At 45.6% G+C, this 25,877-nt stretch overlaps 3 protein-coding genes across 4 annotated transcripts in view; 2 read left to right on the forward strand and 1 right to left on the reverse strand.

The window, feature by feature from the left end:
• LOC135911499 (venom metalloproteinase antarease-like TtrivMP_A) overlaps positions 1–23,121 on the forward strand; it is a 35,622-nt gene extending 12,501 nt beyond the window's left edge. The window contains exons 2-13 of one of the 2 annotated variants that reach the window (XM_065443831.2): positions 789–961; positions 2,852–2,944; positions 4,756–4,894; positions 6,951–7,108; positions 9,948–10,019; positions 10,630–10,766; positions 10,878–10,927; positions 13,682–13,790; positions 15,945–16,106; positions 18,306–18,444; positions 19,044–19,184; positions 22,818–23,121. In XM_065443831.2, the coding sequence (XP_065299903.1) occupies positions 789–961; positions 2,852–2,944; positions 4,756–4,894; positions 6,951–7,108; positions 9,948–10,019; positions 10,630–10,766; positions 10,878–10,927; positions 13,682–13,790; positions 15,945–16,106; positions 18,306–18,444; positions 19,044–19,184; positions 22,818–23,033 (1,589 nt within the window). In that variant the 3' untranslated portion in view covers positions 23,034–23,121. The remainder of the gene's footprint in view (positions 1–788; positions 962–2,851; positions 2,945–4,755; positions 4,895–6,950; positions 7,109–9,947; positions 10,020–10,629; positions 10,767–10,877; positions 10,928–13,681; positions 13,791–15,944; positions 16,107–18,305; positions 18,445–19,043; positions 19,185–22,817) is intronic. The other variant, XM_065443832.2, reaches the window with a different exon arrangement.
• LOC135911498 (calcium permeable stress-gated cation channel 1-like) overlaps positions 1–25,877 on the reverse strand; it is a 121,530-nt gene that overhangs the window by 53,139 nt on the left and 42,514 nt on the right. Inside the window, exon 2 of the mRNA XM_065443828.2 lies at positions 9,918–10,035. Coding sequence (XP_065299900.1) covers positions 9,918–9,934 — 17 coding nt within the window. The 5' untranslated portion in view covers positions 9,935–10,035. The remainder of the gene's footprint in view (positions 1–9,917; positions 10,036–25,877) is intronic.
• Positions 24,914–25,877, forward strand: part of LOC135911505 (prestin-like) — a 45,519-nt gene continuing 44,555 nt past the window's right edge. Inside the window, exon 1 of the mRNA XM_070526624.1 lies at positions 24,914–25,326. Within this exon, the coding sequence (XP_070382725.1) occupies positions 25,041–25,326 (286 nt within the window). The 5' untranslated portion in view covers positions 24,914–25,040. The remainder of the gene's footprint in view (positions 25,327–25,877) is intronic.

Genomic DNA, 25,877 nt, shown 5'->3' on the forward strand with positions numbered 1-25,877 from the left:
TATCGCACTAAAATGATAATTTTTCTTTGGTTCTGTATTTCCACAACATTTCTGGTATCAATTCACCAAAATCCACTTTTGGCTATTCTTGAACACAGATTTCCCATTTCCACTGCTATCCTTAAAAGCAGAGGCCATAGGAAAGACAACTACGTTCTCTTTTATTGGTGGATAGATGCTGCGACATGCTAATAATCGTGCTCAGTTTATTAGAGACAGCAACCGCCAGGGGGCATCATAGCATGCATCGGCTGCCCTGTAGCGTGCTCTTTTCATGCCACTCTTGAGGCTATCCGTCAGTATACGCCTGTTTTGAACCTACCCTACAGTTTTATTCTCTACTCTACAGCCTACTTTGCAGCAATCTACAGTTTTCTTCTATACTCTACAGCCTAATTTGCCGCCTGCTTTACAGCAGTCTAGCTCTACAGTTTTCTTCTCTACTCTAGGGCATACTTTACAGCAGTCTACAGTTTGCTTCTCTACTCTACAGCCTGTTTTACAGCAGACTACCCCTACAGTTTTCTTTTCTACTGTACAGCATACTTCACAATAGTCTACAGTTTTTCTTCTCTACTCTACAGCCCGCTTTACAGCAGTCTACTCTAAAGTTTTCTTCTCTACTCTACAGCATACTTTACAGCAGTCTACAGTTTTCTTATTTACTCTAAAGACTATTCTACAGCCTTCTTTACAGCAGTCTACTCTGCAGTTTTCTTCAACCTTTGCGCTACCAGGGCGCGACCGCTGATAGGCAGTAGAGTTGCCCGATCCACATTTTTATGCAGGTTTGGAGGAACCAAGGCTCGTCCACCCTAGGCTCCTCGAGGAACGGTCTTCAGACGGAGCGATGGTGATGCGGGTGCACGACCAACTGACGCTGAACCTTCGGAAAGCGTCGGTCGCGGCGCCAGAATTGCGAGTCCTCACGGAAAAAGATGGGAAGACTGTCACGCACGTTGTACGTACACGCACACAAGAAATCTCCCAGATCCCCGGATGTAGTAGCGGCCCAAAAGACGTATGCAGCTGGCCCGGAAGCCACCGGCAGTGTCAAGAGAGTTTACTAAAACACCAGAAACAGTAAGAAGGCACCCAAAGGGTCACTAAAGAGGAACACTACATTATCTTGGAAGGTATGGCACAAAAGAAGACACATAACGCTAGACGACGGGTCGTTTTCAATTCTGCCATTTCTATTCAAAATGAACCCGTGCCAACAAGGTCAACAAGAAGTCGTATCTCAAGCACTGAATCAGCTTAGAATAAATTCTATTTTCGTTAATGCGGGCGGCAAGAAAAGCTAGTGAAGGAAACGAAGGGGAATTTTCTTCATCCTAGTTTTCGCGCCTGAACTTAAGTGCCGGCACGTATTATGTGACGTCAGAACTTACAATCTATTTTTCGTGGTTGGGTTGTTACATCGCAGAAAAATCACTCAATGCACGGCACACGGACGCTTTTATTGCATTTGGTCTCCACTTGAAATGCGACCGCGTGCTTAGCAGCGCAACACAATAAGCGCTACACCACCACGGCGACCGGTCATAGAGCGAATGAAGTGTCGCTATTCCCACAATGTTGATAGTATTGCTGGAACTATTACACGAGGCGTCGTTCGTACCTTCTTGGTTCTGACTTAAAATATTGGTGCGATCAAGGTACGGACAGTATGATCTGTGCGAAGTGATACATCATCTAGTTGCCCACATGCTACAGGACCATTTAGCGACAAGTATAGGAATTCAAATAGAACGGTAACCACTGTATGCAAGACAAGTGTGGTGCAACTGTAAATACATGTAAATCCCTGACATATTCTAATGCCGCACCTGCAAAAAAAAAAATATACGCTGTAGCTTCGGCCGAAAAGCGAAGCATCCATTGGCAAAGCAAATTATTAGACAGCTATACAAAGTAAGAATATCGGCCGTGTAGACTCATTAACTCATTAACTCAATTGGTTTAATTAACTAATTATGTTAAGTGGGTTAATTAACTAAATTAACAAGCATGGTGTCACGCGCGCACAGGCCAACATCTCAAAATTTGTGCGGTGCTGACCGTGGACACTCGCTGACAAAATGCTGGCGTTAGAAAGAGTGGCAGCTGCACCGAGCGAATCGACGTTCGTGCTGCTTCTCACTTCAACGTGAACTGTGCGGCGAGAGCACGGCTCACACAAAGCGATCAGCCCTCGGCGCGCCTAGACTCTGTCCCCATCGCAGAACGCTTTCAAGACAGGACCCGCATGGCTGAGCTCAGCCGCGCCCTACGCAGTCGCCGCTGAAGTATAACACCCCATCGGGCTCATTCAAGCCAACATTTTCGCCTTTGTCTTTTCTACAACTTTTCTCTCTTCCTCTTTTGGCCCTTCATTCCCTTCCCCAATGCTCAGCAGCTGGACACATCTTCGACTCAGGCGGAACTCTCAGCCTATCAATCACAACAGATTCCTCTCTCTGTACACACGCTAGGAAAAAAAATTCAATTCATTAATTTCAGCTTAACTAACACCAGTGGTCGTGCTTTCTACCATCAATGGTGCCAACATCAATTTTAGTGCCATCGAATTTTGGTCCCACCAAAGTCCAGGATTGGACTGCCACCAATGGTTGTCGGTGGCAACATCAATCTTGATGCCATTGAATTTTGGTACCACAGCGCCAGACGGTCAATTTTTTTTTTTCGATAACGTCGGACAACGTCTTTTTCGACTTCAGGAGGCACTTAAGTCTTTCGCCCTATTAAAGTGCGCCACAATCTTGCGGGAAAGACGACCATCAGGGACCGCGATATTCACTCAGCCATAGTTTGTTCGCACGAGATTGACTCTGGATATACCGTGCAGTACAACGGCGAAGACATCGAAAAGGACCTGTTCGAAGACGAAGACAACATTGCCACAGTGGCTGTGACCAGAGACGACTATGGCGTTCATATGGTGCGTATAACATTTACAACTTCTATGCGCCATTGTTGGGCTTTCGTTCATGCTTTAGGTATTGCACACGTGCTGATCCTTTTGACGTGCATGTTCTAATGTCTTGGCATTACGAGAGTGAAAATGGAAACGGGTATTATGTTTGTGAAGTGTGGGAAGCCAGTCAGGTCGTAAAAGTTAAGGGCGAATAAGATCGCGCATATATATATATATATATATATATATATATATATATATATATATATATATATATATATATATATATATATATATATATATATATATATATATATATATATATATATATATATATATATATATACAGCTCCTGAAGACCTTGCAATGTGATGAACGCGGTTCAAATAATCGATCTGAGAGTTCGGTATTAGGATTGTTTAAATCTCGTTTGCACTTCATAGGAATTTAATATTGTGTAATTGTTGGAATGCGTGTTTAAAAACATTTACAAACGCTACTTCAGATGCCGACCTCCCGCATACTGTCGTGGCTTGTCTTTCCTGATTTATCTTCCTCAACAATGCTCTTGCTTTGCGTAAGAAATCGGGCTTCAATAAATTGGTGTCTCATCAGCGACACATACTAGTCAGACACAACACGAACAAATAGCTTACAAACGTGCTTCCTAAGCAGAAAAGCTTAAGATTTCTCCTCCAGGTGTTGTATTACAATCCTATACGCAGCGCGACTGCAAACACTTAAGGAGCTTAACCCATGACTGCAGTAAGATCAGAATGTGGTGTCTTAACATTTGTTTTGATGTTACAGTTTCTGTGTGTTTCGTTACAAATTCTTCCCAGCCTTGATTCATGACATTTAGAAGCGCTGAGGTTATTTTGTAGCATTTGGGCAATTTACCAGCAACATGAGAACGGCACTGCAGAAGTATACACCTGTTTTGCTGTTCTTAAGTCTCTCGTAGAATGTGTTCTTCTGATTCCTGCCGTTTCAGGTTGATCATCGTCATTCATATATTTCCTGAAACCACATAGTTTGCATCATAATGCTGCTGTGAACACGTACGTTAGCTCCGAGGCAAATATCCTTTACAAAATGCACGTTAAGTAGCATATTAGAAGAAGACATCAGTGAGGTCCTTATACTTAGAAATTCTAAGGAACTGAGTGGTTGCCGGAAGTGTCTTGTCTTAGCTAAGCACAGCCACGTCAATGCCCCTGCGGCACAGCTACTTTGTTTGAAGTAAGAATAAAATATCTATAAGCAATCTACCAAGATCTGTGCCTGTATTAGTGTAAACAGTTTTGTAACTGCGCAAACGAACGACCACAGAGAGACAGAAAGAGAGAGAGAGCACCCAAGGACAGGCGCAAATCTCTACGATGCCATTAGGTTCTCTAATAGCATCGCAGAGGCACCACTACTATATACCCATTTAAGAGCAGCGCCAGTACAATTACGTCACTTTCACATTGTGAAACTACTAATAATGTTTCTCACTTTTTAACAACTTGGGAAAACTTAATATAAAAGGCGTGTGCGCTGTGAATGAAACGTTTCAATACTTTTTGCTTGCACGCTGGACTATCAAAGATGTTGAGGAATATTCACTCACAATTATAAAATCTGATTTGAGCAAATTTGACGATTGATGGCATGGGGTCTATTTTTATAAACATAAATAAAATAATGCCGGCACATATACACGGAAATATCGGCGACGCCGATGCCGATATTCCGCCTGCAGCGCCCATAAGAAACGTTTCGCTAACTCAAGTGGAACAATATTAAGAGTGCAATCGTGACTCCTCGCATATTTTTTTTCCGCCCTCCAGAACGGACTGGTGGGTCCGAAGCACAGGATCGAGCCAATGCCGCTCGCAGGAAGATCGGTAGACGGCTTGGTTCCGCACAAGATCTACGAAATCGAGCAACATGAAATGTTGGACAGAACTCTACGGCACACAGAGAAAGGTGGGCGAACTGTTCGGAAATTTGGTGAATAAAGAGAAGATGCAAACAGCTAGGTTAAGCATAACTAAAACTGAGCTGTAAAAAGAAATTGAAGAGAAGAAACAAACCTTGTATATATGCAGTGCGTCGTATTACGTACAGAGGCAATTTAGAAAGGATTACCACACGCTACCGGCAATGGGAGCGGCGGAAACGTGATACGGGGTACTTCAGCTGACAACAAACCTAAATGGCAAAAAAACCATCTCGTTCACATGCACTCCTCCCACACGAGCTTATTTAGGCAGACAGTTGTGGCTTAGCATGTATTATTTTACTGTGATCAAAAATACAACCGCACTCCAGCTGTACTCACGGCCTCATGCCCAGGCATGCTGTCCTGTCCACCTGCAACCCGGTTCGGGTGTCACATACCCAAGCTAGCGTCCAAGAGATTCATTGAAGAGCGGCCCATATAACCAGTGACACATAGCCGTGCAAATGGTTGACATTTTTAGATTGTATGCAGTGTCTTCGGGATCGTACAACATGTTTTGGGTTGGACAGAGAGATAGCTAGATAGCCGGAAAGAAAACTATTCTGAAAATGACAAGAATGCCATTCGCATTACCAAATGACTATGTACCGACTCGCCCAACTTCCGGTTCTACTGCTGTACTTCCCATCAAGTAACATCGGGTAAAAAAATGTAGTTTAATGAATGACATTGATGCGTACATGTTCCGGTTTGTGAGATGCGGTGAATTCCATGTTCTGAACGGGATGACACGCGCAAAGAAGGGCTGTAGTGGTGAACCATGTGACTAGCTGTGACTAAAATCTGTGACTAGCTCGTCGGCTGTGATTGATAATCTTGACCACTCCCAACGTGAAGAGTGTCCTGTATATTCTTTTAAATAGGTTAAGTGCCTTCTTTTTTTATTTTACTACGGTGAAATCACGAAAGGCGAAAAAAGGTAAGGCGAGACAGACGGGGACAAGAGCTACTGACAACTGGGAACGTTTATTGGAAAAGTTTTGCTGCAACAGGAGAATGCGCGCGTGCGCCGAATACATCCCGAAATGAACACGAAGAGCAGGCGCAAAAAAAAGGACATACGGCAAAAATTGCATACAACTCGTGCACGATTTCTTCATGAAACGTGGTAATTGGGAAGCATGTGTACACTGTAAATTGCGCACAACTCGCACATGACCGGTTTGGACAGCACTTAAGGAATTTGAAACGAGGAGAAGGGTGAAACCTTGCTATACACTGCAAAAAGCTGCGGTTGATATCTGCGGTTGAAGAATGCGGAAGGTGCAGGCCGTGGAAAAAACCAAATTATAACGTGAGCTGTTGGAAGCGATGTTAACAGCAATTTCTGGATCTGATATGTGCGCTAGCGTGGCTTCGGTGTCGCGTTTAAACAAAGAAGCACGAGTCACGGGTATCTACAGCTAAGCTGGTTCATTCACTTCTGTTTTGTTTTTTATTCCACCTGTGACAGTTCTGCTCAGTCGACAGCGTACAGAGGCTTCCCAATTAACCAGTTTCACGAAGAGATTGTGCAGGCGTTGTATGCCAATTTTTGCCGTATGACCTTGCTTTATTTTTTGGGGGCCTGCTCTTCTTGTTGCTCGTTTCAGGGTGTCTTGGGCGCATTGTCCTGCTGCAGCGATGCTTTTCCCGATAAACGTTCACAGTTTTCAGTAGCGCTTGTCCTGACTGTCTCGCCTCACTCTATACCGTCTTTCGAAGCTCTCTGTACTCAAATATGCATCACCAACTGGCCCAAAAATTCTACGCTTCTGAAATTGAGTGCCCACTAGGGTTTTCCCGCATACTGTCTGCTTTACGTTGATTCCTACTAAAGAAAGGATCTGATGCACCACGTAGTTTCTGAAGCTGTGCGTTCGATCGCGCACTTCGCTGACCGGCTGATGATACAAGCGTGTGACGTCATGACACGCTGCAACGTTTCTTCGTTTCTTTCGAGAACTACGTTATCGCCGAACTCTTGAGCACTAACATAACAACTTCCGTCGTCGAATGTGCGCACGCTTCGTATTGCAGAAGAAAAGCCTGTTATCAGCGAGCGGTGGTATCAGCAATCGACGAAAGTGCCGGACACAGTTCAGATCGAACTATTCTTCGTTGCGGACGGACCACATCACAGACACTTCGCTTCAAACCAGGCAATGTTGCTGTACCTGTGCGTCATGACTAACTCTGTGAGTACCTCGTTGCGTGTACGAAACTTCCAGTGCACCAGCTCTTTATAGCTGTATCATATATATATATATAGACAGACAGACAGCCAGACAGATGAAATGGGCTATCAAAATATGTAAGAAAAGCTTGTCACTAGGACACCCATTTGCTTTAGTCAGAAATTGAAGGTGTTTTACAGAATTTCATCAATTCATGCGCACTTGCCATGCTTCAGCAAACTACAATTGAGTCAGCCGTTCACCTGATGCATTTGCTAGTCTTCGCTTTCTGCACCTGCTGCTGTAGTGCGAATAGAATGACAGGAAATCGCAAACGGTAAGAGATAGGTCAACTTTTGGTATACGAACAGCTCTTTGTACGCTACCACCTCTGCTCAGCCCACATTGGGTGTCCATTTTGTACCCTCACAAGGGGAAGAGGTGTGGGAGACACGTTTCATCAAGGTATGCTTTTGAAACTCAAAATGACTCTCCTTCGTGGCTCAATAAGGCAGGCGATATAAATGCAGCAGAATGCGCTGAAAAGGCGAAAGCACCGACTCGTGGTGAAGCAAGGTGTTATATGTATATACATAAACCCAGTAAGAGTGTGACAGTACGTACGTTTTTAAGCATTTAAGCCGGAACTGATAGGTTTCCGCGGACGACTCGTGGCAGCTGGCGCCAAGGGAACGAAGAACACCACAATATACTTATTTCTTGGGTTTGCAACAGAAAAAAATGGCTGTGGCTTAGCTAGGGTTAAGCCCAGTATGCGAAGCATACTAGCCTTTATTTTAGTTGTTGAACCACTGTTTAGCCTGGTGAACTGCTGTTGCTTGGCTATATTTGGTTCGGCAAGACGAAGAAACAACTCATGCAGGCGAGCGCACGAGCTGAGACCCGGCTATGTAGCTACGCGGCCGCGAGCGAGCGCACGAGTTGAGCCTCCGCTTTTGCAGCTGTTATGACGTCATATGGTAGCTACGCGGCCGCGCGCGGCGCAGCAAGGAAGAGCGTGGTTGTGCGGCTAGTATGCTTCGCATAAAAAGCAACACACATCGTAGCTCCGGATTAATTCCGAACATCATGGTATTCTGTAGCGCGTACCTAATATCTTCGTAAACGAGTGCCTTTGAAGTTTAAGGCCATCGAGTTGCAGCCACAAGGGGCAGGGACTCGCACTCATGACCTCATGCTCGGCAGCAGAAAGAACAATGAGAGCAAAAAGAAGACCACGCAGTGTGCAGTTCTAAGTAAATGTCTCTATCGGAAGGAAACCGTACAGTGAAAACTAGCAGAAAAAAAGGTGTTTCAAAGATTTAACACCTCCAAGTGAATCCCGAATGAACGAATATGCCAGCCCGCATTTGCGCATGTAAAGTTTTAGGCTTGGTATGACACAGTGTATAAGCGTCAACGACGTAGCATCGCAACGAACATTCCAGGGCAACGCTAAACGTTTGCAACTTGTCGCATCGAGTGCAGGTTTCAAAATCTTTTTGCTGGCAACCTGTGGAGGCCGACAGAATTGGGCCCCAGCAAGAAGAATGAGTTTAGGAGCGATTAAAGGGCCACGAATCTGCTACGCGCCGATCTCTCTATTTTTTTTTTTTTTTTGCAATATAGACGGCAGATTCGCAAAGCAAATCTACAGCGCTCGAGAACCCACACGAAGGTCATTTTCATAGCGACACTTTTTTTGCTCACCTTCTGGGTATGACTTGGTCACTGCTGATGACTACTGCTGGGTCGGTCGGTATTTCGGCGGATATATTTGCGTGTATAGGTATACAAAGCTTATTAGCCAGTGGGCCTTCATAACTCCTGTATTCTGACCGAAAAAGGTGGGTCATTAAGCCCACCTCTGTTCAGCGTCTTAAAAAAACATAATAAGTTCTTGCCTAGGACCAGGACAAATGTTTTTGGCCCACGGGTATCTCTAAAACACGCCGCCCTCCATGTAATATATCATTGTATTCTACGCTTTCTTTGGTTTACATGACTTTTTTTTTATTTAGTCGTTCGCTATGTACCGCAAGGATACAAGAGGTACACAATCCTTAAGCATAGCTAGGTATGCGTCGTACCCATCAATCTGTCTCCGACGAGCGTCTCGCGTCACATTCGTCCTTATAACATCTCTGCGTAGATTTCTGAAATTGTGCGTCCACCCGACTTGGAGTTCGCATTGTGTCACTGCTTGTGACTGGCGTAGTACATAAAATAAAAAAGAAATGCGTTAGGCTAATAAGGTCCCAATTTTTAGTGGCAGATAAACGTCGCATGAGATCACTCATGTCATATTATGAAAGCAAACAACTGTCAGCAACACCATTAATGTGTACGGCATTTGTTTAACGGCTTCGCTAACCATTTGCATCACGTGGATTCCCACACGTGCGTTGGATCATTATACTTTTGTTATTATCGTAATGAAAGGGGGAATAAACAAAGCGAAGCGACAAGCTTAGAATTAATTTCTTTCGGATGACAGGTTGCCTACGCGGTACTCTATCAAGCGCAGACATCGTGGTGCGCAAGTACGATTTATACGTGACGGGTTGTTTTAACGCGGCGTACGGACAAGCTATATATAACCGCCAGAAATTCGGCCGTGAAGGCAGGCGTTAAATCTTCTTCCTTCTACGACCGGTGGCATTTTCGCGCTTCTCGGTTCTATTACCCGTCCAGGCCTTGCGTCTTGTCTTCTTGAATTCCAGCCATGTGTTTGTTCCGCCCAGAACGCGCATTGCTTACGCTTTTGAATATTCGCGACTCCGCTGATTGGTGCGCGTATATCGCTGTGCATCACTGGTCAAACGCGTACCTTTCAACTCTCGGCATTGCTTCTCAACAGGTGGGCCTCAGGTTCCGGGCGGCCAAGGATCCTCGGATATCAGTGATCGTCACCGGCGTCGAGATGTCCGTGGTAAGGGGATCATGCTCTGAATCAAAAAAGAAAGAACGCGGTAATCTAGCATTAAAGGTTCACAGTGAATGCTCACAAAGGTCCCGCACTGCGATTAGGCAAAGAAACACGAACAACAAATGGGGCACCCCTTTCTTACCCGCAACGGTGTCTTATTGTTGTGACGTTTGCGTCACTATAACCATGCTGCTATGCACGAGGTGGCGGATTGGGAACCCAGCCGCGGCGACCGCATTTCGATAGGGTTGAAATGCAAAAAAATAAAGAAAAATGCTCGTGCATATACAAAGGTGTAGGTGAACGTTAAACAATCCCAAATGATCAAAATTCATTCGGTTTTTCCCACTACACAGCATACCTCATATTTATATCGTAGTTTCTGGCACCTAAGACCCCCCGCAATTAAAGATTCTAGATAACTTTGTTGTTTCTTTGTCTCTGCCCTTTTTTTTTTTTGGTAGCGTGCTTTTACAAGTTTACGACGAATTACCAACTCGTCCCAAATCACATCCCAGGCTATGCTAGATTGATTCTACGTTAGCCCTGTAAATGTGCCTTGTGAATGAAGTTCGTTCGTACATGCATCTTTTTTTATCTCATTTTTTTTCAGACCGAACCATACGCCGAGCTGTACCCTCAAAATACGAATTATATATACGATCACGGAACTCTGAACAAATTTAGGCTATACGCTTACAACAACACGCAGAAGTACGATTATCCGGATGTCGTGTACCTTATCTCCGGGTATTCACATTTTCTGTATAAATGCACTTTTTTTTAGACTTTTACGTAGACGTTCTTGGCTTAAGCTCCTCAATATGTCATTTTTTTTTTCATTTCTGGGCTACGACGAAGGCGTGACGTGTACGCAATCCTCAATGGCCAAGCTACCGTAAACGGCTTGGGTGAGTAGTCTGTTCAAGACAATTAAATCTATCTATCTATCTATCTATCTATCTATCTATCTATCTATCTATCTATCTATCTATCTATCTATCTATCTATCTATCTATCTATCTATCTATCTATCTATCTATCTATCTATCTATCTATCTATCTATCTATCTATCTATCTATCTATCTATCTATCTATCTATCTATCTATCTATCTATCTATCTATCTATCTATCTATCTATCTATCTATCCATCTATCTATCCATCTATCTATCCATCTATCTATCCATCTATCTATCTATCTATCTATCCATCTATCTATCTATCTATCTATCTATCTATCTATCTATCTATCTATCTATCTATCTATCTATCTATCTATCTATCTATCTATCTATCTATCTATCTATCTATCTGTCTATCTGTCTGTCTATCTATCTGTCTATCTATCTGTCTATCTATCTATCTATCTATCTATCTATCTATCTATCTATCTATCTATCTATCTATCTATCTATCTATCTATCTATCTATCTATCTATCTATCTATCATATAAGTGGTTTGACAGTGCAAAATTGAAACTGTGGTTACGAAAGGTGCCGCAACCAAAGGTTCCGGATTGTTTTCACCCCTTCTAGCTCAGTAATGTACACCTAAGAAGGGCGAGAAGTTTCATTTCTTTTTTTTTTGCATTGCAGCCCCTTCCAAATACAGCCGGAGTAGTCGGGTATCGAACCGGCTACCTCGTTCTCAGTATCAGATTTTCATGTATCCACTGAGCCACTTCGGTGGATTAAGTTAGGTTGCATAGATAGTGGCCACGTGACACGCATGACGTGTCCACCTTGCAATAGAGTTGATACGCAGGACATCAGGGGTGCAATCTTGTACGCGTTCCAAACTCGAACGGAGGCGGTCCGTTCTTTCCGTCGCGAAATTGGCGGTCCGTTCCGTTGCGTTTGTCCGATAGCAGACAACACGGAATGATTGACAGCAGATATCACTTCACAATTGACGTCATGGCGTTCTTCACCTTTCAAACTGACCAACCATGTGCGGCTCGGTGGAACGGACCGCCTCCGTTCTATTCTGGAACGCGTACAAGATCGCACCCCAGGCGTCTTTGTGAAAATAGTGAAAATGGAGTGAATGTAGATAATTAAAGCGACACTTGCGTTTTTTTTCTTCGTTTCTTGCCACAGCCCCAGCACCAGTGTGTCAATGTGACGTCATGTCCGTCACTTCATGTCCGTGTATTACGTGCCATGTCATTCTCAACCTTGAACTGTGTACCAACTAGCCCAGCAGAGAGTTTCTGCTCCCCAATCAAGTTGGTGGCTCCGCCCACGACGGGACCGGGAGGTGGCGACTCTCTGCGAGGTTGCGGGCCCTCTGGACGGCCTGTACTTGCTGCCTGGATTCCGAGTGCTTCAGCAAGGCGTCCTACTTGTATTGCAAGTTCACCCGCCGTGGTTGCTCAGTGGCTATGGTGTTGGGCTGCCGAGCACGAGGTCGCGGGATCGAATCCCGGCCACGGCGGCCGCATTTCGATGGGGGCGAAATGCGAAAACACCCGTGTACTTAGATTTAGGTGCACGTTAAAGAACCCCAGGTGGTCGAAATTTCCGGAGTCCTCCACTACGGCGTGCCTCATAATCAGAAAGTGGTTTTGGCACGTAAAACCCAATAATTATTCAATTATTATGTATTGCAAGTTCGGAGACCGCGTTGCACGACCCCAACAACAATCTTTGTTTTAATTTATCCGGTCCTGGGGGCCAACGAAACCGCGTCATATTCGATGAGATACTCTCGTTTGGCTCTATATTCGGTCACGTGCCACACGCGGTTCTCGCGGCGGCGCCGCTAGGTGAAGCAGCGTGTCCAGAGGAAAGCGCGAAAGGCAGCAGACGCCTCATACTTGGCGCTTTTTGTCGGCAGTAGCAATAAGGTGTGTCGTCACATTGCCTCAATGCTAATCGCATTAACACCGACAGTGATCCCGAGATGGCCTCTGCCGGAGTTTTCCCGCTTTCCTTTCCATCTTTCCGCTTCCCCTTACCCATTTCCCAGTGCAAGGTAGCAAAAAACTTTATCTATCTATCTATCTATCTATCTATCTATCTATCTATCTATCTATCTATCTATCTATCTATCTATCTATCTATCTATCTATCTATCTATCTATCTATCTATCTATCTATCTATCTATCTATCTATCTATCTATCTATCTATCTATCTATCTATCTATCTATCTATCTATCTATCTATCTATCCATCTATCTATCTATTGTTTACCCGCATTTCGCATCTCATTTCTCTCTCCAATTCCTCGCTATGCTACGTCCTCATGTCGACAGCTAGGCCATGCACTTAGTCATGGTACAAATGACTACGCACTTCTTGCCATAGCTGCAATAGGTGGTGTTCAAATTTTGCTCAGTTTCAAGATTCAAATTCAAGTCCTGCGATGACTCTCTCTCTCTAGGTAATAAAATCCGATCTCGAATACCATGCTTTTGCTGACTGCAAGCGCAAAGCCGAATTCGGGAGCGGGCAACACGTCACACTCGCAATCTTTTAGAAATCGCCTATCAGCCCGCTTAAGAATTACTGCCATACCAACCGGCATGCTTTGTGGTAGCGGCGGTGGGGCGAAACCCGCCGTGAAATTGGTCTGTTTGACAGCGGGGCACGTGTTTATGCAATTTCTATATCGCGGATTGTGTGCCTCGCTGAACCACCCGTCATATATATTCCAGGGATCGGGTTCGTGTCCAGCGTCTGCACCAGCTCCTTTGTGGCACTCGGCGAAGACAAGCCGGGACTGTACACGGGCATGCACACCCTTACGCACGAACTCGCTCACGTGTAAGAAATTCCTCCAAGCTTTGTTGTGTCGCTTGTGGCTGGGAGTGGCGTTCACGAACGCATACTCCTACCGTATGGGAATGGCCGAGAGCCCGATATGCGACTCCTGCGGGTGCGAGGAGACCATTGAGCACCTATTGTGTACCTGCCCTTGCTACGATGTCCAACGCCTCTCTCTGCGGGCAACTTTACGCAGACTGGACTCGAGACCTTTCACCGAGTTAAAGATACTCGGACCGTGGCCACACCCGTCACTGGCTCGAAAAGCGATTCGTACACTAGTGCAGTACTTGAAGTGCACGGGCTTAACAGACCGTTTATAGTGTGCTTGTGTATGGTGTCTCTCCCACACGTGCTCAGTGCTTACTCTCTCCCTTTCTTCCTCTTTCTATTCCCATTTCCCCAACACCCAGTGTAGGGTAGCAAACCGGATGCTGTTCCGATTGACCTCCCTGCCTTTCCTACCTTTGTTTTCTCTCTCTCTTGAAAGCTCTAACGCATTGTGTGCGCGAGTGATGTGCACCTCTTTAATCCCTCACAATCTAGCCTATGGAATATAGCATGCCGAGACTGTCGCTAGCCTAACCTCCCTGCGGGTATCATTAAACTCTCCCTTTCTAGCCAGGTTCAATGTGCCTGCGCTTACCTAATTTGTCGGCGCCATAATATCGGTAGTGTTCGCCAGTACTGATGTTGAACTAAGTCTGATGACAAAGTTACGACGAAGCCAACCGTGTTGTCTATATCGACAGCGATATTTTAAGAACAAAGAGAGAAAAAGAAGGAAAGAGAATGAGGTAACCAAGGTCTCGCCCGGTTGGCTAGCCTAACGTGGGGAACGAGGAAAGGGAAACAAGAAGGCAGGAAGATAAAACGATTTAGAAATTTCAGTGGGCAGAGAGGCTAGTACTCCGCGTATCTTGTGCCCTCAACCCTTAGTTTAATTTAAACATTCTTCTAATTTCTTTATCATCACCTATAACAGCCCCTAGAACGCGCGGACTAGGCCGATTTGTCACGGCAAAGGGATGTCGAAAATGAACAAAACATTGCGCGTGAAACCGCAGTCGCCACGCGGACCGCTAACAACTGCAACTGCCGGCATAGTTCGTGCCAGAGCCGGCGTAGCGAGTGTTGGTGCAAGAAAGCGCACGTATGGCATCGTTCTTGGGTATAGCCACTGATTAGGAGGAGCTAAGCGAGTCGCGTAACCACCGCTTATGATATTCGAATGTAATTTGTTTTGTATTCAGTTAGAATATTTGCATTTTCCCCGCCGAACAATAATCAAATGTCGCGTCGCGCAAATGTTACGGTTAAAGTTAATAATTAAACGCACTGTGGACCGCGGGTGAGACCACGAGTACGCACATGCGCATGCCCGCACAAGAGCTACTAGCGCTCCCTTGTTTGACCATAGGTACAGTTTACGGCCCGAGGGAAATGTTATCCGTTTTAATTATTGGAAAATTATGTTGTCATGACCGGATGTTGTCAAAATATGTGACATTACGGTGACCTAGTTCGGAAATATCACGGTGGTGGCACCACATGCCTTTTACTATTACATGCTCTGCCGTCTTATCAAAATTCCGCCCCCTCAGATTAAAAAAAAATTGTGTTACTAGTGTAGAGCAATCCACCAACGTATACTACAGAAAACGTTTTCCTCAATGTCCTTTCCAGTTCGAAAATTTATGCGCATATGAGACTCGATATAGCCTTCAACGCAAGACCACACATAAGGCACTGATTGGCGATCGTCAGTTAAACACCTCCAGCAAGTCGAGAAAGGGTGTTTTATCATTTTTTTCACAGCTTTAACAGCCATAATAAGAAAATCAAGGTCTAGGACCTTCATTAAACACAAAAAAAGGATTAGTCCAAAATATTATACAGGTACACCTTTAAGCAAAGCATCTCACATTCGTATAACATAATACCATAGTACCTAATAAGAACCGACTTGAAAAGTTATTTTGTCCTTTAGTTGTCTTCGGGTCTAGGGTGGATACAATATTGATATATTTACGCAAACTAATAGAATGTAATTGAATATAGCAAACGCTGATAAGAGGGTACGCTTAAGAGAAGGATCAGAGAGCCTCAGTCCTTCCGAGACCTTCTTTTTCTGTGTGTTAATTCCATGAAAAGCCTGGGTTCGGAGCACGACGGTGAAGCACCTAAGAGTGTCGGACATCCGGGTGCCCTGGGCTGCCCGTGGGACAATGGGAACATCATGAGCTACATCGACAAAGGTCCCAGCCACCACCAGTTCTCGGTGTGCAGTTTGCTGCAGATGCAGTACGTCCTCAGGTGAGTGTACACTAAGCACTTTAACACCTTTGTGGGTGTATAAAATGTGCTCGGTTGTCACACGGCTAACACCCTCACGTTAAAGAGCAAGATCGAATCGTTCGCTCTTAAAAACATTTGCACCATTTGGACTGTATCTCGTCCCACAATAGTCGTCATCTGTCCTGCCCGCATTTCCTTTCTTCAAATCTGCGAGCTCGGTACTTCGAAGTCACGAACGGCATGTGCGTTATCAGCGGGAGATACCATTTTCGACAGGAAAGTAGCGAGCGCAACGTTTTCAAGAAAGGAAACGCAAGCAAAGCAGATGACGATTGCTGTTGTGGTACAAGTATACATCTCAAAGGGTGCAACTGTTTTAAGAGTGTTGTTGAGGCCAAAGTTTGATTGTTGACTTCTTTGTGTCAAATGAAAATGATGTTAGCTACGACAAACAATACGAAACGGGCCTAAAACATTTTTGCATAATAATTGCTGTCGAATTATCTCGTCAGATATTTCTCCGCGACCCAAGTGGTCAAAATTAATACAGGGTTTTCAACTAAGCCTTTTCTCATCGCACATGCAGTTGGAGCTCGCTGTCGTGTGCGATGATTTTTTTTTTATAGCCGCAAAGCTGGGACAAACCCACCGGACAAACCAACACCATTAAGGGCGTAAAACATTTTGAGGGTGTATATATACAGGCTTGGCAGATGATCCGAAACTATAGCGAAGGTACATTGACGTGCACACGTGGTTTGCGCGCGGGAAACGTGAACGTGGCCAAACCCAGCCGATTGGGCTTGTCACGCGGTATCAACACTGTGCACGTCCTGGAGATAGTACGAAACAAGCTGACGCGATGAAAGAAAAGCCATCTCACGGTCGCCCTGCGGCCACAGTTTAATAAATTTAGCACTCGCGAGAGGGCCGTCAGGTTTCACCTGATGGTCCCTGAGTGGGCCTAGCCAGGGGACGTTGAGTATGCTTACGCCTATAGTGGACCAAATAAAGTTGTCTCACTCACTCACTCACTCACTCACTCACTCACTCACTCACTCACTCACTCACTCACTCACTCACTCACTCACTCACTCACTCACTCACTCACTCACTCACTCACTCACTCACTCACTCACTCACTCACTCACTCACTCACTCACTCACTCACTCACTCACTCACTCACTCACTCACTCGTAGTAATTGATAGCTGCCAATTTATTTCACTGGTCAACTCAATGGCTACTTCATGTCGCCTCCTTCGTCTTGTCGGGCTTCAATACATCAAGAAACGGTGCCCGCGCACTGAACCGTACTCGTCTCGCGTGAGTTACTTGGTGGGCGAGTTGATGCGTGCTGCGACTGTCGCGGAAGCAGCGCGAAGACGCAACAAAAGAAGACCTAAACACCCCCGTCTCTTTCAATCGATCAATCAGTTCATCAAACAATTCAAGCAATCTTTATCGTTTCTTGCAGGTGTGTAACATCCTATTTTTGTACAAGCACGACCGTAGAACCACTTCATTTCTTCCATTTCTTAACGCATGGCACTATCAAGAAAGTGCAAAAATAATAATGTAATAATATAGGTATTTAACAATAGCTTTTCTTGGGTGCGGAATAGATTACCAAAAATGTTCAAACGTTTTTTTCTTGTTTTTTTCACGGCTGTCTTTGCTCTGTCAGTCCCTGTCAATTTATTGTGTCTCGTGATCAAATAGGTTTTGAATACGACTGAGCTATGCTGCCGCGTTTGATAGCGCGGAGAACAGTGCTGCGGGTGCTTAAATTAGGTGCATCACTTCCTTTCTTCTCCCTTTCATTTTCCTTTACTGCTCGCTTATCCTTCCTCCAGTGTAGAGCGCAGGTGCCACGTGGTTAACCGGTTAACCTACCAGCCCTTCCTTTTCTTTCTTTGTTGTTTCCAAGCATGAGCGCGTCTTACGAATAAGGAGCATAAGAAGCGCACACAAATTACTGTTCACGGAGAATCAATTAAGTGCCGTAGAGCTTTGAGAGCTATTCCCTGTTTCTTGAAACGTGTACAGGTGTACTAACTCTTTTTTTTTTCACAAGGAAGGTAGGCGTATACAAAGCGTTCAGACGGCTGTGAAAAATCTCTCGTTGCTGGTCATGTTGTGGGCACTCAGGGAGACGGGGAAAGTGCGTGCCATTGCGTCGACGTCTTTGACTGATCAGTGTCCGCTTCATTTCAGGAGAGCGGGACCGTATTGCTGGGCCGTCAGAAGCACGGGATACGTGGTGCAGGGTACATACCCCGGCATGGTAGTCTCTCAGTTGGCATACTGCAAAGAGGTGGTACGAGACGTCACCGTGACCATCGAATCGTACAGTGTAAGACAAATATTTCGTTGTCGCCGCCTCCGCTGCATCGTTTTCATATCCGCCGCGAATCCAAGCCCAACGTATACGGCGAACTGCACGTAGCGTATGAGCGACAGTTAACAACAACCAGTTACGATCGTCGTCATTCATTCTTCGTTATTGCCTCATCGTCATAATGACGTAATCATGCCGTCACGGTCGTTCAATTGTCCTCACTTTGTCGTAGTCAGTCTTCGCGCCATCGTCGTCACTTAGTTGTCATTACGCCGTTGTTGTCGTTCCATATTCATCATTCTAGCCATCGTCACGCGTGGAATCCGCATGTACGAGCTCCGCAACTTTGATCTATAGGCGTTTTCCACTTAAAATGTGCTCTATGCTTACGTATAGTCGCTAAACATGAAAAAAAAACTGCGTTCTCCGCAAGCACAAATGAAAGCTCCACCTAAACCAATTTCAGCAGTGCGTCCGATCTACATCTTTTGTGTGACTAATTAACGCCTTGTGGTCAAGTACCAACCGGCACGTGTTTGACGTGGAGTCATACGAAACCTAACCTCTGCCTACCTCACCCACTCACCACCGTTCCCTTGGCTTTTGTTTTTAAGGTCATCGAAACAACTTGCAAAGTTCGCTGCGTGTTCTACAAGCTTGAAAGTGTGTTGCGGAACAACTACCACAGCTACGAAAAGCGACGTTTCTATACGGATGCCAACGCTTTAGACTACACGACCTGTGGTGGCAATAAGGTAACTAAAAACATTGCTCATGTTTCATCCACTTGCCGCCTCTGTGTGCGTGCTTTGTCTTCGCTACTTAGAATTTGCAGCGCTCTTCACTGCTGCTTGCAACAAGCCGGCTATCATTCTAGCTTAGTACCCGCTGGCAGTTGCGATGAAGAGAGAGAGAGACAAAGAGGAGGAAATAATCGTCATTTGTGAACCAAACATTGACAACGCCATCCGCCTATCAGGATATGAAGCTTTCATGCGATGAAGAGAAACTTATTCTAAATAAGCACAAAATATAGGGTTCAGAAAGTCTCCGGGAGTTAACCTCGGCATCTCTATTAATGCAGGGAAGTACACCCGTCAGCAAAAGTATACGGACAAGCGAATGCGCAACAAGGCCGATTTTTTCCTCAAGTTGTGAATGCAACTTCAAATTGAGGACTGCAGTCCAAACTTGGGATTGTGAACTTTCCAGTCTACTCGTCAATTCCAATTTATGCATGCGTTCGGACCGGCTCACAAATTTTCTTCTTCTTTTATTATTATTATTATTACTATCATCATCATTATTATTATTATTACCATCATCATCATCATTATTATTATTACCATCATCATCATCATTATTATTATTACCATCATCATCATTATTATTATTACCATCATCATCATCATTATTATTATTATTACCATCATCATTATTATTATTATTACCATCATCATCATTATTATTTTTATTACTATCATCATCATCATCATTATTATTATTACTATCATCGTCGTCGTCGTCGTTGTCGTTGTTGTTGTTGTTGTTGTTGTTGTTGTTGTTGTTTAGTGGCATCCCTCTGAAACGGGGTGGGGTCAAACAGTCACCTAGTCTGCTTGCTTTAATTAGGTTTTACGACATCTATCGCTTTCTAGCCATTTGACTATCTGATTTCGACTTTTCTCATTTAAAACCTATGTCACTATGTCATACCCTTACCATGGTTCCGGTTCGGTTCTATCAATCTCTTCCTTGTTTTTTTTTCCACCAATACTATAGCCGTCTCACTTATCTCGACTGACGACCAATTAATCTATCTTCTATCCTAACGCTTCTGGAAGGTGGGCACTTCCTACAAGTCTCGCTGGGAGAATATCTTGGCATTCCATTACGATGTGCCGAGTAATTCCGTTTTTTTTTTTTTGTGCTGCACTGACATGCCTCATCTTGTATGGTATATTTGCTCCATTATGTTTGTTTTTTTTCTCACGCAGTCAGCGTGGGCCTCAAGAAAGCAATACACTCGACCTTCGTGTTACCATAGAGACTTTTCCCCCGAATTTTTCTTTCCTTTCCATTTCCATGGAAAAACGGCAAAGTAGTGTCATCCCGCGGGGATGCCCGGAAATAAACGTGATGAAGATTGCGTGACGTACGGACGAGGAACAGATATCTGCGTGAGCCCGGCATAAAACATATTCGTGTAAAAAAACAATTTAGAAAGAGAGAACCTGGGTGTCAACATATACAACATATGCTCACAGAGTGTTATTAGAGGTGAACTGGAACAAAATTTCGGGCCACATGAAAAGCCTAGTTTTCAGATATTGTGGATATATCGCAGGCCCAGTGAAAATTTCACATTGTGATACAGGTGGACACCACAGAAAAGGCTCGCAACAGTAGACGTTATCGATACCGAAATCGAAAAAAAAAAAACGTCCCCCCTACCATTCATCGAATGTGACGCCTGACTCGAACTCCACGATGTGACCTCCCGGGAACCGGCGCTAGACTAAGAAAGTTCCCACTGTTGTGCGGTGTTTTATGTGTTTGCGCTCATGATCTGGCACGCTCGAGGGACCAGCTCTGTCTCGTCAGAGTAGTGCACCGGGTGTTCTCGGCTCACGGTGTCCTGAGCTCAGTACTCCCCCTACGTCTGGGTACCGTCGGAAAAAAGAAATTATGCACTTTCTGATTACGAGGCACGCCGTATAGTGGAGGTCTCCGGAAATTTCGACCACCTGGGGTTCTTTAACGCGCACCTAAATCTAAGTACACGGGTGTTTTCGCATTTCGACCCCATCAAAATGCGGCCGCCGTGGCCGGGACTCGATCCCGCGACCTCGTGCTCAGCAGCCAAACACCATAGCCACTGAGCAAGCACCTCCGGGTACCGTCGAAGGACTCTGTGGTTTTCCTCTAATTCGATAAAGTTCTTCTCTCTATTTCGGCAGGACCTGCGCGGTTACTCACCGCCAGTGGCCCGCTGAAATATCCCGCGGGCGACGGCTGGGACTTGCGTCAAGTCCGTACACCACCAGGTGCACGTGCCCTTTTACTTAGGTGCTATTAAAAGTCTGCTGACAAAATATTGACGGTTACGAGACCTGCAGCTTTGTCTAGATTTCTCCAGTATGATGTACTATACAACTCGTTCATTACCAATTTAGCCAAAGTGAAGTTTGGTTGCCGTTAGCTTTTAAATATAGAGGTAAGAGGGCGTGGCACGTATCACGCATGAGGCGTGCAAACCCACAACACATCACTCTCCAGCAGAACAGTACTACAATATACATGTATTCTTCTGTGTCACTCCAAGACAGTCCGCACTTAATGACGTACATGCGGGCCAAGCTGTGTACGCCTTGCAGCTTTATACTGATGCTGGGAAGCTCAAGGGCGTTATTTCACCGTCACGCGGACAAAGTGAATATCATTACATGCCTCGCGTCTTAGTTCTGAAAACCGTTCGTAGAGTGCTTGTAATTAAAGCTGAGTGTCTTTAGTGATCCACAGATTTCCGACACGCTTGAATGCGTACTATCGTTTCCAGTGCGTGCGTTGAGTGAAACTTTCAGATGACTAACGACAAATGTACAACAAAATTGCAGTGACTGCTTTAAAATTACTTTTTGAGCATACCTTATAAGACATCAGAATTTTTAAAAACCTTTTGCATAAAATGGCTTCAACCGAGAACCACATCTCTGCTTTACTCTTCGTTATTCACTTCTGATGTAAACTTAAGAACGCAGTTGGTAGAACTGAAAGAGAAATTGAGGAGCTGAGCTTGAAGAACAGTAGGGTTCATTGCACTTCTGATGTAAACTTAAGAACGCAGTTGGTAGAACTGAAAGAGAAGTTGAGGAGCTTAGCTTGAAGAACAATAGGGTTCATTGCACTTCTGATGTAAGCTTAAGAACGCAGTCGGTAGAACTGAAAGAGAAATTGAGGAGCTTAGCTTGAAGAACAGCAGGGTTCATTGCTAAAGGCCATGCGAAATTAGTATTTCAGGCGCGATTACAGTTCGACTTTGACACGAAGGCGTTGGTGATGATTTCATCTCAATATACGTCTACTAAAAGCGTCACATGAAGCTATTCTTTCTATGGTGGAATGAAAAGTAATTAGGTGTTTCCTTTAATGGTGGACGATACTGTATGTCTTGCTTTCGAACCTGCTCAGCTACAAGAAGAGTAAAATGATTGAAAGACTGATGGTGATGATGTGAGCAGGGCACGATCATGAATACACTTGCGGGATTTCACCCGTCACCAATGTGACCACCCTGTAATATGGCGTTTCTGGGAGTGAACGTAAAGTTTGCTGAACGACAGTGTCAATGATATGTCTCTTCACACCTCTTTATTTTTTTTTACCAGGTTTGCATACAAGGCAGGTGCATAGCGAAGCCGAACGAGCCAACGACGCAACCGAATAGAACATACCAGCCCGTCACGTTCAACTCTTCGACCAAACCCCGAACTATACGCCCAGTTACGACCACTCTACGATGTCTTCCCTGCAACTGCAGCACCACAGCACCACGTGGTTCAAAGCGCTATACAGGGAGCAAGAACCCAGTACAAAAGACATGAATGCGAAACAAGTAATCACGACCGTAGACTTGGCAAGAAAGGGGAACTGACGCAACACGTTGTTTAATAAAGACCGTAACTGAGAACAATAAATGGCCAATATCAGGAAGAATTCTGACTTGACACCCTCGCCCTTTGGCAAGAACATAGTGTGTGCATTCTTAAGAAGAAAGCCGAGTTATATTAGCACTGCGCCCCCAACTAACTCCACGGAATATCAGACATGCCGCGTGCAAGGTAAAAGGTAATGAAAACAACTCTAAGGTGTTCACAGCAGACACGCACTTAGGAACAGGGACAGGCAGAGAAAGAGAATTAATGGAGGGAATCTGTCCCTGTTCCTAAGTATGTCTGCGCTGTGAACACCTTCAACATGCATCGTTACCAACTCGCCCAAGCCTCAACCCTTGTACGTGTTGAAGACAGTTGGTGACTAGTAGTTGAGAATGTTTTGTGCTCGAGAAAGCTGAATCGCTTATACACCGCTTTTCAGAAGAAATAAAGAACTCTTACAGGTTTTCTAGTACTTAATACGTAGTTTCTGTATGCCATCCTATTCTAATTTTTCACAAATAACAAGAGAAAGGATAGCTCCATAACGTAGAGATGAGTGTAGAAAACGATGCACAGATTCCTACATGGAAACTTCAGAAGTTGCAACAATGCAGCATAATGCGAAGCCTAGTTGAACAATCTACTGTCAAGTCCTCTTGTTCTCGTGTCCTATAGTCCCTGTCGTACTTCTACTGCGTTGCCATTCCTCTTTCGGGAGCCGACGCCACGAAAAAACTTTCCGCACTTGCGCGTGACTTGACATTAGCTCAATGGAATTCATCCGACTTTACAAGTGCACGCCTTCATATCCTGGAGCCTAATTTAGAGCTCCGTATACCGCCCCACCTTCGATGCCGTAACTGCACCCTTCTAGTCCGTCTATCGCTTGGAGTAGCATTTTCAAATGCGTACTCCTTTCTTATCGGAATAGCCAACAGCCCACATTGTGACTTCTGTGGGTGCAAATGAAACAATCGCGCACCTTCTTTGTGAGTGCCCTCGTTTCAACCCGCAAGGTCCTCTTAGCCACCCTAGAAAAAGTGGACAAGCGCCCGATGACAGAAAACAACATCCTTGGAAACTGGCCTACGCGAACATCGGCGCGATCCGCTATGAAGGCGGTGCTGCGGTATTTAAAGAGACACGGGACTTTCTGACAAATTGTGACTGTACACTGCGTGACGTAGGAATGTACCGTGACACTGCGTAACATATATGAACGCCTTTGCAGGCTGCGTGGCAGTGCCCACAGAAACAGTTTGTGTGTGTCGTGTGCACGTGTGTGCGTGTATGCTCTTTTCATTATTTTTATCATTTCCTCTCTTTCACGTATCGCATCGCTTTGTCCCTCCCCCAGTACAGGGTAGCCAACCAGAGATAATCTCTGGTTAACTTCCCTGCCTTTCCTTTGCCTTTCTCTCTCTCTCTTTTCAATGTCTTCAATGCAGCAACAGCAAAGCTATTGTGGCTACACTCGCTGAGCCGCGCAATGCTGACCCGCGTAAAGGCATCCTTACGCACCTCAGAACAATGCCTTCTCCTCACCCTTCAACTTTTCTAGCTCGCACATGATAGGCTGAGAAAGTGGTATCAGAACAAAAGAACGGTCAGGACGCCCACTTCCACCGTAGCGGACTTCATTCACGACGACCGCGGTGGTCCACCGCGAGATTATGCGAGGGTAAGTGAAAGACAGAGAGGGGATATAGCGTAAGTGCGTGTCGCAGCAAGTGCTCAACGGCACGTGGAAAAGAAATAAACGAGTGGCCCGCCACCCGTAATGGTCTCCACCCACCGCAACCCTTCCAGTTCGCCGTGGCCCCAAACGATGACGCGGACGGCCGCTCGTCGCCCGTACGCATCGTTCCGTCCTAGCAGTCACGTCAACGCTGGACCCCTCGGAGTACGAGCTCGCTGCAGGGTTCCGCTACCGGCGGCGGCGGCGGCGGCGCCATGACCGCTCGCGGTCCGGCGGGATACCCCGCGGCCCGGGTCAGGCACGGGTTCACCCAGGACGGTTTCGACACAGAGTTCGCCCAGCAGAGGCCCACCGCGAAGGGTCGGATTGTGCCGCGACTTCGATCCGCGTTGGGACGCAAGTGGAAGCGGCGTGGCTTCAAATCGAGGCTGCTGGGATGCTTCCCCATCGCGACCTGGCTGCGCCACTACGACCTGAGGCACGACCTGCTTCCGGACCTGCTCACGGGTGTCACCCTGGCCGTGTTCCACGTGCCTCAGAGTGGGTCTCTCTCTTTTTTTTTTCATTCTCTACGCTTCGTCTCACCAACTCCGAGCACACGCATGCAAAGTTGTGGGCCTCGTCAGCCAAGGAGAAATGAGAACCTGCGGAGGTATTCTGTAAGACTCCGTCTAGTGGAGATGTCCATTTCGTCTGCTGCTAAACTTCTGATTGGATGGGCTGGGCTGCGCGTCCACAGGAGCCAGGCGCAACAGCCAATCAGAACTTCAACAGCAGACGAAATGGACATGTCCACTAAGTGGACTCTTGCAGAATACCTCAGTAGAAGTTTGTTTGTGATCGCCACGGGCACGACGACGTCTGCTAAATGAAAAAGCTTCACAGAAGGAAGTTAGTAGCCTACGCTGGGCAAGCCCTCCTCCCTTCCGTGGAACACGCAGTTTGCTCTAGTTGCTGATCGGTTGGCACGAATCCTAGCCGGCACTGCACTGCGTGGAGTTGGTATGATGGAGTACGCGTTTTGGGGCCCGCACGCACACGCGTTGTGAGCTTGCTGAAAGGGTTGCGGGCACTGTTTCCCAGAAAGGCAT

Source organism: Dermacentor albipictus, chromosome 10, assembly GCF_038994185.2.
Source record: "Dermacentor albipictus isolate Rhodes 1998 colony chromosome 10, USDA_Dalb.pri_finalv2, whole genome shotgun sequence".
Lineage (NCBI taxonomy): Eukaryota > Metazoa > Arthropoda > Arachnida > Ixodida > Ixodidae > Dermacentor > Dermacentor albipictus.